The 12,298-nt window shown below is 40.7% G+C and overlaps 1 protein-coding gene across 3 annotated transcripts; it reads right to left on the bottom strand.

Moving 5' to 3' along the window:
* Positions 1 to 11,461, bottom strand: glra2 (glycine receptor, alpha 2). Of its 3 annotated transcripts, none has more exons than XM_058612296.1 (9): positions 10,920 to 11,461; positions 10,255 to 10,373; positions 8,356 to 8,567; positions 6,183 to 6,406; positions 5,040 to 5,122; positions 4,815 to 4,952; positions 4,519 to 4,733; positions 2,832 to 2,981; positions 1 to 1,688 (listed from the first exon to the last, which is right to left on the bottom strand). In XM_058612296.1, the coding sequence occupies exons 1-9, from the start codon at positions 11,003 to 11,005 to the stop codon at positions 1,407 to 1,409; spliced, it is 1,509 nt and encodes a 502-aa protein (XP_058468279.1). In that variant the 5' UTR covers positions 11,006 to 11,461; the 3' UTR covers positions 1 to 1,406. The 3 variants fall into 3 exon arrangements, with proteins under 3 accessions (XP_058468279.1, XP_058468281.1, XP_058468280.1); XM_058612298.1 differs by having other exon boundaries at positions 8,500 to 8,567; positions 10,920 to 11,460; XM_058612297.1 differs by having other exon boundaries at positions 8,356 to 8,423; positions 10,920 to 11,459.
* Positions 11,462 to 12,298: the final 837 nt, after the last annotated feature.

The following is a 12,298-nucleotide window of genomic DNA, read 5'->3' as shown; positions in this document are numbered from 1 at the left end:
TACAGGGCAGTGAATAAACTTATTTATTTCCTCCAAGAACAGCATTTAAGACAGGAGTTCTTCACCACAGCATATCAGGAGTTCAACGATCAGTTTATACTCCAAACTGTGAATGTTATGCAGATCTCTCCTTTCCTGTTCAATCCTTTACAAACATACGTCACATTCCAGCAACAAACACACCAAGTGCAGGGAAACTGTCTACAGCAGAGGATAAAGAATTATACAGAGAGATTTTATATATGTATATCTATATATATATATCTATATGTAAACATAATATTTCCTTCATTACAGTAAATATTTCATCAGACTAAATCTATACAAAGACGTAGTCTCAAAATCTAAAAACTAAGATACCTGGAGTATTTACCTGGAATATAAATGGATTCATATGGATGTGGACATTTGACAACGCTGAGTAATGCAGTGTGTGTTCACAGTTTGGAGGCTTACATAACTTCTTCAAAGACATTTGCCATTACACCTTTAACCTTTGAAATACATGACAGTGTATTTTATAAATCACATTAGAACGAAATGGGAAATGAGCGACTTTAAAAACATCTGGAATTACCTTACATTGGTTTTAGGTGACATCATTTTTATGTAGATATGATTCATAATACATTTAGAGAGAGAGAAAAAAAAGGAAACAGGAAACAACTCGGAATGTTTGGCCATAGGTAGAAAAGCTACCAGAGAGAAGATGCTTGGAAAAATAGAGAGACATAGAAGTTCGTCTTACCATGTTTGTTCGTCTTAACATTTGATATCTAAGGCCTCGGGTATTTCATAAAAATGCAGTATCCGATCCCAACTTTTCATCTGCCTTGTCCGCACTCATGCCTGAGATGTACGCTGCTGCCTATAATGTTTGAAAGATGCTGCTGTAGAGAAGAGGTGCTCTGACAATAGTACACTATAAAACAAGATAAGAAGGACCCCTTTTTTTTTTTTTTTTTTTTTTTTTGCAAATCCCAAAAAGTCATCAACGGGTCCGAGTAAGCTATACAATTACAAATTGATTTCAACCTTGGAATGTTTACTTGTTCGTTCCGACGCCAAAGCAGAACTGATTCAAAAAAGATTTTGGTCCGTCTTCCCCAGCATGTTACGTTTAAGCCTTGAGTGAAAACCATTTCCTCAGATTCTTTAGGAAACATTATGCAGCATCTTACAACAACAAAACAGCATCAGTGTCTCAAAAGCTCCTCATGTGATCAGAACATGAGCATTACCGCGTGGTGCGAGAACATTGTACATTATCCCTGAAAGAACACATCACCGTCGTCACCACGGCGCCTCTCAACGCACAGTCTTTTTTCTTCCCCTCACTGTGCTTTCAGAACATTTCTCAGTCTGAGAAGTCCCAAGTCATTGTCATTATCCAGGCGTTTAAGTCTCTACTTTTGGGGGATGTCCTCGTGCCTGATGATCTTGTAGGTAACCCAGTAGAAGACGTTGAAGATGAGGAAGGCCAGCGGGAAGGCAGCTCGAGAGATCGTGTCTATCCTCTTGGCTCTGTCCACAAACTTCTTCTTCATGGTGTCTGTGTCTTTTGGGACAGATGGTTGAGGGTTTGGCGCCGGAGCAGCGTTCTTAACAGCCGAGCCGTCCTTTGTTGGCAGACACTGACTTATATTGTAGCCGGCAAACTTAAAGCGGCCTTCGCGCATATCTTCATCCTGAAAACACACGAGGATAGAATGAACTTTTGAGATTTTTTCTTATTTAGAGCAGTATTTGTACACTCACACAATTCAACTGCATGCTAATGCACTTATCTAATTCCAACACAGCAACTCAATGCATTTAGGCATCAGTATAGTCTGCTGAATTTCAAACTGAGCGTCAGAATGGACAGGCAAGGTGATTTGGGTGACTTTGAATGTCATGATTGTATTTTAAAACCTGGAAATCTACTGGGATTTTCGTGCACAACCATCTCTAGGGTTTACAGAGAATGGTCTGAAGAAGAGACAACATCGAATAAGAAGCAGTTCTCTGTTGATGACGCAGAATGGGCAAACAGGTTTGAAATGAAAGACAGGCAACAGTATCTCTGAATGCACAACGCATCAAACCTTGAAGCAGGCAACAGCAGCTGAAGTCTGGACCTAATTAAGTGACTAATTAAGTGAGTGTCAATTCACCAGTTCATACAGTGCCTTGTTCAGAACAGGAGGAGCAAGGATCAAAAACAAACTGCTCCACCTTCTGAGCCACAATTACCTAATCTCACTGTGGCTGTATGTATACAGAATTAATACTGACATCATCATCGTCATTGCAAATATACCAACTAACCAAATCCACAAAATAACCTCATGCATTTGTGATGACAGCCTGAGCAATGCATGAATATTAATTTCAGCAAATAATATTACCATTATTCCAATATTCCAACAAGAGTTGACAGCTGTGTTTACAGCTCTGGCTGTAGTGATAATTGTCATGTTCATCATCCTATGCTGTGTGATCGCAGACTGATATTATATGGAGTTTTAGTCATGCAAACTGATGATGAAGATCACTTAAGTCATTACAAGTAATTAGCCAACCCCATTTTCCATCTTGTTATTCCAAATTCCTAATGGATTGTTTAAGTTTATGTATGAGATCATCAAATTCAACTAGAGGCATTAATGAAAATCACCTGACAGACACTTTCACTATGAACATAGTGGCCAAATGTGTGCAGGCCATGAATATCTGTATGACTTTAACAGCCAACCATTCGACACTCTTGTCCCTAATGTCACACCTCTAACTGTGGCACAACACTTTGACATCCAAACAGAATCCATGTCAGGTCTCGGACCGCCTACCTTATGACTCCTCCTTTGCCTTCGCCTCAGGCGAAGGAACTCTTTCTGTTGCCGGGAGACAAAATTAACCCCGGCATATTCAAGCAATGCCGCAAATACAAAGAGCAGACACACAGCCATCCAGATATCAATGGCTTTCACGTAAGAAACCTAGGAGAGAAAACAGATGTCCGTTGTTAGACCCTCCACAGAAACGACATTGGCTAGAATCTCAAATTAAATATGGATTTGAGCTTCTTTTTTTTCCCTGCTCTTTACCTGTTTTGAGAAAAAAAGACCTACATCACCAGGTCACCTGCACTTTTATTATAGATGCGTTTCCTCCCTTAATTATTTCAAGTATGATGGATCGATTGCTTGACCATAAACATTAGGACATAATACCTGCTGCAGCTATCAGTAGGCAAATAACTGTCATATTAGTTTGTACCTTTAGCACTGATTTCCATCGGTTTCTTTTGAAGATGTAGCTGAAAGCAGTTATTACTCTTCAGTGCGACCTTGCATTTTCATTGACAGCTGATTAGTATGGGGGAGAAAGCAGCTCAGCTTTTTGAGGGCTTTCACAGGAACGGTGTTATTGTTTTCATCAGTCAAGACTCTCAAGGGGAAGCTCTTTAAATATTTATTAGCATACATGTCTTTCATGTGAGAAGCTCCACTGTTGTGGCTGAGGCCTGAGCTCATCTGCAGACTGATGCGTGGAGAGGGAGACTGATCATCAGGATCTGACTCTCAGTGCCTGTAGGCCCCTTCATGAAATATGTGCATGGGCAGTTTTTCCTGACTGAAAATAAGCTGGCACAGACCACAGCTGATGCTGGAAATTGATACTTCCTTTAGATGACAGAAAGCTAATATTATAAATGCAATGATTTGCACCATGTTGGGTGGAGAGAGTCAAGGTGTTTCATCCTTTAGTGACTTTCTAACAACAGATAGCATGAGAACAAAGGTTAAAATGTAATTATATGATGCCAGAGATAGATTTTCCTTTACGTTTAGTTGATTATATTAATTAATTAACATCTAAACATCTGAGTATCTATCTGAATGACTACATTTACTAAATGAATTGTAACTGTATATACTGAATCAGAGAATGGGTTGCAGGAGATTTTTGGGGGGGTTCGCAAATCAATTTACTTAAGATCAATATGTATATGTTTTTATCATGCATTAGAAACGCTAAAAATATCCATCCATCCATCCAACATCTACCACTTTATCCACAGTGTCTCGCGGGGATGCTGATGCCAATCCCTGCTGACATAGGACGAAAGGCAGGGTACACGCTGGACAGGTTGCCAGTCCATCACAGGACCACATATAGGGAGAAACAAGCATCCACGCTAACGTTCACATCTACGGTCAATTTAGAGTGTCCAATTTGCCTAACCCCCAAATCTGCATGTTTTTGGACAGTAAATACAGTATATCTCTTGGAAATGTCTGGCTTGACCTAAAACAGTCCAAAACATTATAAGGTGCACACATGTTTTCATCTTTAAAAAGTGGGTCCCGTTATAAAAAGTTTTGGAAACAAAGTTATGAACCATTTCTTTCAAATACCCGCTGTGGTGCATTGATGTCTATTTACAGTGTGTTCTGCCATTAGAGGCTTTGATTCACCTTCTATACGTTTACCATTCCTGTTGTAGACGGTGAAAATACAAGTGAAGTTTACCTTTGGAAGAGAAGCTCTGGAGCCGGAGCTTTGGGTGGTCATGGTAAGCACAGTGGTGATGCCAAGTGCCACTCTGGCAGGAGCAGCATCCATGTTGATCCAAAATGACACCCATGAGAGGATGACAATCAGGAGGGAGGGTATGTACATTTGGATCAGGTAGTAGCCCATCTGACGCTCCAGGTGGAAATTAACCTCAATACAGGTGAATTTACCTGGTCAACAACAAAACAACTGTCAGCGCTATAAACAACTCAGTTGTGTGTTTCTGTGTGTGTTTCTGTGTGACCTCTGACCTGTGTTGTAGTGTTTGGTACAGTAGCCCAGCTCTTTCTCCTCCCTCATAATAAACTGAGGCAGCGTGAGTCCCTCTGACACCTGCACTGCACCGTCCTCCAGCCACTCAAAGATCAAGTCATTCATGGTGTATCCGACTGAAGAGAGACAAGAACATGTGAATCATCGGAATAAAAAATGATTATCATTTGGTTAGTTTTAGAAAAGCACACAATCGTTCTTACAACTTTCCAGTTGCATCGTGCAAGTTTGGACATCCATCGGGAAGTTCTTCAGATCCATTGGGCAGGACAGAATCAGAGTCAACCTTTGATGCAAGACAAAGTTGTAGTGAGATACAGAGACCAGACAACATCAATAAACATAATTTCAATAAATATTAAGATACTTTAACCCTGCATTGAAAATAATTGGCGGTGTTTTTAGTTGTCTTAGCATTGTGCGCTTCTTTCTCCTGTGTGATGGTCTCTGACACATGGTTCCCTTCAGCGGGTTCCCATCACACTTTCATTACTGCAACTTATTGCCTCTGTGATGCATTGTGGTCCACAGTCTGCTCACTCTGTCATTTCTCTCAGAAACAGAGAGTGGCTCACCACCACTCATCCCTCCCTTTGTCGCACTCTCCCTCCACACCTGCGCTCCCCTCAGCCCCGAGCTGCTCTCTTAATGGACTCAGAATTGATCTGCTGTGTGATGGAAGTTGTATTGAAATGAAATTGAACATATTTTCCTTATCTTGTATCTTGAGTTTTGCTCAACGTTCGAGCAGACAGACCTTTAAAAGTATTGTCCAAAAGTGTTTCAGAGTTGTTCAGACCAACGTGTAAAAGAATTCACATCACTCCTCAGAGATGAGTCTGCACTCTTGCAATCAGCAATCCTTTCTCTAAAACATCTACAATGCACTGATAATGTGAGAAAATGAATTTAATACCATGCGCTACAGATTGACACTCTGTGAAGTTGAAGAGGAAATATAACAAAAGCAATAAATGAACATGTCCTCGGGTGATATATGCATCAGAGGTCTTGCTTCTCTGGATTAACCTCTTTCACTCGGCGCAGATTTCTTCCATCATTAACAGTAGCCCAAATGGTGTGGAAACGATTTTCATTACTGACTAATCCACTGATTATTTTCTTGGTTAATCACTTGGTGTGGAGAACAATAGCAGTGGAAAATGTCCATCATGGTTTTCCAGAGCCACTGATGATCTATTATCCTTCTAACAGGCAACAATAATAATAAAAAAAACAAAGAAAACCAAAAATCCCCAACTGTTTTTTGACCATTCACAAAGGTGGGTCATTTCTAGTGCAAACTTAACTTAAATACATTTTTTTTATTCCATCTAAGGCATCACCTGATACTGTAGAGGACAGTCCCATTCTTGAAGATCCGCAGCAGCTTGTTGTCAGTGGTGACATCATGGAAGTTGGCTCCTTTCTCGTTGGCAAAGAAAAGGTCAGGCTTCCATATGGAGTCCAACATGGACGGATCCAGGTCAAGGGAGAAATCTGGGTATTTACTGTACGCCAGCCGAGGGTCATTCCACTTCTGCCGCAGGAAGATGTTCACTCTGTAATCCTGCAGAGATGACAAGCAGCTTTGCATATTTTGTGTCTCAGCAGTCGGGGGTTATGAGAATACATGCTGGCGATTAAACATCAATCATCAGTATCTAATTATAGTATCATATAAACAGGAAAATGCTTTTTTTAAATCTAAATTTAAGGCAAGCAGCTGTACCTACCATTTTCTTAAAAAAATGGAGAATCCCTGTACTTGAGTACTTGAGTACAGTGTTAATACGTGTACATTTTTATTTATACTACTTACTATTTCTACATCACACTATTAATAATGAATAAATATTCTACATGTTTTACAGACAAAACAGTCATCATCACCATACATTATGTACAACACAACAATATAATACATAAAAAAACATAATAACCTGGATAATAACATCAGGAAAATGTGTCAATACTCATTTACTTTGTGACATTTACTCAGAATGGCAACTGATGAGTCAAATGTTTCCCACAATATCAAAAATGGATTTTATTACACATCTTTATCTTTATCTTTTTCTTTATCAGTACAGCAATACCAAGTTTAAGGTGCCTGTATCATTTTAAATGTCGTGTGTGTGCGGTCTTCATCAGTGTGATGTTGATCTATTTTTACATAATTTGCAAAACGGAGACTTTATAATAAGTTCTCATGTAGCTCATGAATATCTAATCGCCATAAGAGAAGCTAAACGATGTATTTGTCAGACGTGGAGGCTGATGGGGGAAAACTGACAGTGCAGTTAGTTAGTAGACTAAATGTCACAAAGCTCAGTTGCTCACAGTAATCGACATGTCATGGTGATCAGAAGCCCTTATGTTGTTTGACATTTCATCAGTATATTGGCGGTTCCAAAAACATTACTTATGTGTAGTGTAATTCCCTGGCAGAAATGAACACCCCCCCCTCCCCCCTTTGCAATCTAAATAGTTATAATCACTCATTGTCAATGCTTTCGATCATGAGCTGTTTGAACCTCTAACAGTTGGAGGCTTTCACACTTAAAGGTCCACTGTGTAAGAATTAGTGACATCTAGTGGTGAGACCGCAGACTGTAACAAATGGACGACTCTGCTTCCTTTCCAAAGCATGTCAGAAAACTACGGTGGCCTTCACGCACCAGAAAGCATGTCATTGGTCTTTGTTTCTGTTGTCTGTTAAGCATCTGTCCTACAAACATGACGGCAACAAACGTACTTCTGGGTAGTACATTCATTGTGTGTTTCCACCGAGTGGAACAGTTCGGCTCGGTACTGTATTTTTCTTTGTGTTTACATTAGGAATAGTAGCATAATAACCAGCCCCAACCATTCTATTTTTTTCGGTACCCTTCCCTTGTGGTACTAGAGCAATGGTAAGGTAGAGCTAGACCCACGACAGTGAGCTGACGGAGCGACAGAAAAGCGTCACTCCCTTACGACCGGTGTTTCTTCAACACCTGCAGTCTCTTCTCATACAAAGCTTGACGTCTTGTCGAGAAAAAAACAGCCACAAACCGGGCAGGAAAAAAAGAGCTGCTCTGTTGTTGTGTTGTTGTCTGTTGTGTCACATTCAATGTCATTGTACATTGTCGGCACATTGGTACAATGTCACACTCTGTGTATCTCGCTGACTCAGCCATGGGGCACAGCACACACCCCACCGATCAAAGGTACTGTTCTCAGCTGAAGCGCAAGCTTACAGGCTTTACCGTTCCAAACCGTACCGTACTGTAACCTTTAACCGTACCTTTAAAGTGAGTTTCTAAGGAACCGCCAATAAACTCCTTGATGGCAAAACACAAAGTCTTTTTTAAATGAACAGGAACAACTAAACACAGATAAATGAAAAAACAAAAATGTTGGTTATATGTTGGTTTTCAAAAACAAACGAACCAAACAGAAAAAACACCCAGAATGATTGAGTTTTCACTCCAAAGCAAGGATCAGGGCTTCAGAACATGTCCGAGCTCAACTCACCATCGTGGTTTCTGCTATAGAACCAAAGCTGTTGATAAATATGTTGCAGGTAACATTAACTGGTGGACCTGCAGGTTGAGGGATAAATAACACATTGACACATAGTACAGGACAGAAATCACACAGAATGCCAAAGGAACTCACCATAGTTGTCTCTGTGACAGAGCCGAAACTGTTGATAAATATATTGCATGTAACGTTTACAGGGGGACCTGTGAAATGGAATGACAATGACAAAAGAAAACCTTAAACCAAACTGTCAAGGATGACTGGCTTTGGAGCAGTGAAGATGTTTCATTCATAAAGTGGGTAAAGGGGCTTTTGTAGAAAGATCGAACATTTAATTTCATTGAACGCTAAGTTTAAATAAAATAAACAAAAATGGGAAATGTGGATCTGTTGGTTTACATAAATGTATGTGAACACACGATGACACCAGCAAGCAGTCTGTTAGCTTATTATCACAGTATTTTATGGACGCTTGAACCACAAAGCATATTAATTCATTGACATATTGTTAGGAAATGATGCTAAAATATGCTGAATATTATTAACTACATTAAATAGGAATGATATAATGGTCAATAACGGATGAAATAATTGCCCGTGTGGTGATGTTTTGCAGGTTAAATAACAAATAACATAACGATGGTCTTAATCATCAGCTGTAGTCAACTGCTATCGTTTATTTCTGATATCAAATCGGAGCATGACTGTCAGCGAGCTAAATATATAATCAGCATGCGCTGATGAACTGAGTCATTATTACTCCAGTGGCCTGAACTCAAATGTGTTTGTGAAGCTTGGCGGGTTGTGCCAAAACTGAAGTTGTAAGCTGTTCCTTGCAGAGGCCCTTCCCCCTGTGCTTCCCTCATCAGTACTGCATGGCACCATGCTGATAATTGTGCCTCAGTTTTTGGTGTTTTTTTTGCTACAGAAGCAGAAAAAAAAAACCCAGTGTCACCACCTGACAACAAACTCAGCAATGAATTTTTGGTCAGCCCAAGAAGAGTTCAACACTTCAGGTTCACAACAGCAGGGTTCACGTACATAATATGATTTTCTAACTACAAGGCGCTTGATTTCATGTGAGGCAGGGAAGGTGTATGTATCCAAAAATACAGCACCATTTAAATGCCACTCTGCAAAAACTGAAATCTAACAAAGATGAAATTGCTTCGATTATTATTTTTGGTCTCGCCAGCCTGTGCTCCTCACCCCTCAGGTCCATTTTTGGCTACAGTCTTTCCCTTTCTCACAGAAAAGAAGCCAATCTTTGTGCTGCACTGTCGAGATGTTTCAGCAACTAAGTTCCACTAAATCCCAGCCCCTCTGACCCAGCCTGTAGAAGGCCTGAGCCCAAGTAACTCAGCTCTGTTCCAGTGACAGGTGCCGTGTCTGACACCAGCATCCCAACAGCAGCAGCCGCAAACAGAGGAGGTCAGAAGCCTGCAGCCACGCCACGGGGGCCACCATCCATCATTTGGCCTGTCAGGGTGGCGGTATATCCCTGTCTGCTGCTGTAAGTACCAGTCTGTGTCTGAGACAGTGATATTTACAAGACCACGTCTTTTTTTGTTCTATCGCACACAGTTTCACCAAATGAAAACAGGCGTGTGGTGTCATAATGAGGAGTCAGATCGTGATGTAACTGAAGCCGAGCAAGGCACAGTGTTGTGACTGTCAATTGAAATGATTGATGGTTCTTATCAAAGGACTTCCAGTGCGTTATCTTCCCAACAGAGAATGGATCTCCAGATAAGTGATAATGCCAGAGTGGAGTGTGTGTAATTACAGTTATGGGGGATGGAGATGCAAAAAAAAAAAAGGTGGTGGTTGTGTCATTGTGAAATGTGAAGAAACAAAGATGATGATGAGGATGGTGATAAACAAACACACCTTTAAAATTCGGTCTTATTCGTGCATCATATCCTGACGTGCGACCCATGAGTGAGTCCAGAAAGTCTGATGGAGACATGGAGGAGGATCTGGAATCGTGCTCCTTGGCATCCACACGTCTGGAAACAAACACACACACACACACACACACACGAGAAAGAAAGAAAAAAACATTACCTGACCAGCCTCAAAAGTCCAGCGTCAAATCTCGTGTATTGTCAATCTGATGTTTGGATTAAAATGCGTCGAAGCGCGTGCACAGGTATCGCATACATCTGGAATTCGACGCCGTGCGGTTGTAAAATTCCCGAAACATTATTAAATGTCTAAACTGACACAGCTTGTTCTAATTAATAATGACAACAGTACAGGAATATTGCTCCGTAAAAGTCACTATTCAAGACACTTGTCCTCCAGACGAAAAGATTTATTTAAATTTAGGGGCAGAATGATACTCGCAAAGCAATTCAGATACGGTTGAAAATTAAAAATACAGAATTCGTCAATCCAAATCAAAGTAACAGGTAAGCAGTTACTATGTAAATGAGTAAATTATCCATCTCAAACCGTTTGTTGATTAAGCCATTAAACACTTGATGTCTGATCAGAAAAACAGTAAAAAACATAGTTTGAAACCAACTCATTTACAAGATAAATTCTCTTACCTAAAGTTGTTTGTCTCCATGAAACATGTAAATAAAGCTACCAAAACCTTAATGAGGGAGCGCTTCATTCCCGGTGGTTTTCCCATGTGCTCACTTTTCTATTTCCTCCGTATGTTTACATTGGTCAAACACATAATCCACATAGGGACGCCGCTCTCTTCATGACCGAGTCGTGGGCGTTTGGCTGTTCTTGCAGGGAAACATACGAGACATTCCTCCACGCAGCCACAGATCATAGTTTAGTTTCTTGAAACTCTGACACCCCAAAACAACGATGTGGCAGAGGAGGTGTGAGGAAACATCGGTCCTGCGGTGGTCACACGTCGGGGAGGTGAAACTCCAACAAAAAAAAAAAGCGCGTCCGTTGGGCAGTGTTGGATCAGATGTGGAAGCTCGCTCTGTGGAGACAGTGAACCATGTTGGCTCGTGTTGTTGCTCGTGAAGTGAGATCTTGCGCAGGTGGACCACCGTTCTCTGTTTAGAAATGGAAAAGGAACGCCTTTTTTCCTCACTTCAGCACTTGGACAGCTCCCGGCTCAGTTACGCGCAAGCGCAGGGCTAAAAAGTGGTGAACGTGAGTTGGTTTTCAAGCCCAAAAAAAAAAAAAAAAAAGGCGATTTACAGAAACAAATTCAAACCCGGTCTTCACTGTCTGGAAACGTCTACATTTATTTTCAAGGTTTTGACTGGTGAAACTCCAAGTGCGCGCAACGAAGCGTCAGCAGCTACTGCGTTTGAAATATTTACGTGTCTCCAGTGGTGTAATTAAGAACATTAAATTATAGGCCTGTTGATAACGAATCATTAGACTTTAATACACAAACACTTGAGTTCAATCAGCCCACGTCTCATTACTCTTATATGTTTAATTCTAACCATAACATGACCACAATTTACATCTCATTCTCAGAAATGAGGTTCTGCCTCATTAGGACCAGGCTTTGGACCTCATCTGGTCCTGAAAATGTCAGTGTTTATACCAGAAAAGATCCCAGTGAGGTAACAACAATGTGTATCAAAACACACACACAGTGGACACTGCACTGACTTCCATTCATTTGGGCAGTATAACCAAAGCCTAATCCTTTACCCTAACCTAATCACAATTCAAGTGGTTAGCCCTTAACTTAACCTGTTCCTCAGAAATGAGATTCTGTCTCATCAGGGCCATATTTTGGTCACCACGAGGTCTACTGGTCATGACAAGATCAGTGCGAATGCCAGAAAATGTCCTGAAGAGGTAACAAATACAAGCACACACATCTATGCACACACGCACACACGATCCTCTGATTGACGCTTTTACTCTGACATCATCCACTGGCTGTAATTTCACACAATATGTTTATTTCCTTTGTCCCCATCATTGTCTGTTTAGA

Source organism: Solea solea, chromosome 2 (genome assembly GCF_958295425.1).
Source record: "Solea solea chromosome 2, fSolSol10.1, whole genome shotgun sequence".
NCBI classification, from domain to species: Eukaryota; Metazoa; Chordata; class Actinopteri; order Pleuronectiformes; family Soleidae; genus Solea; species Solea solea.
This window is presented reverse-complemented; position numbering and strand designations above follow the sequence as displayed.

What these genes read in the sequence shown, in the direction of transcription:
- glra2 (XM_058612296.1), bottom strand. Translation starts at nt 11,005, where the DNA reads ATGGGAAAACCACCGGGAATGAAGCGCTCCCTCATTAAGGTTTTGGTA. An exon ending in AATAAGACCGAATTTTAAAG is followed by an intron (nt 8,568 to 10,254) that starts GTGTGTTTGTTT and finishes TCCATTTCACAG; the next exon opens with GTCCCCCTGTAAACGTTACA. An exon ending in CACGATGCAACTGGAAAGTT is followed by an intron (nt 4,953 to 5,039) that starts GTAAGAACGATT and finishes GTCTCTCTTCAG; the next exon opens with TCGGATACACCATGAATGAC.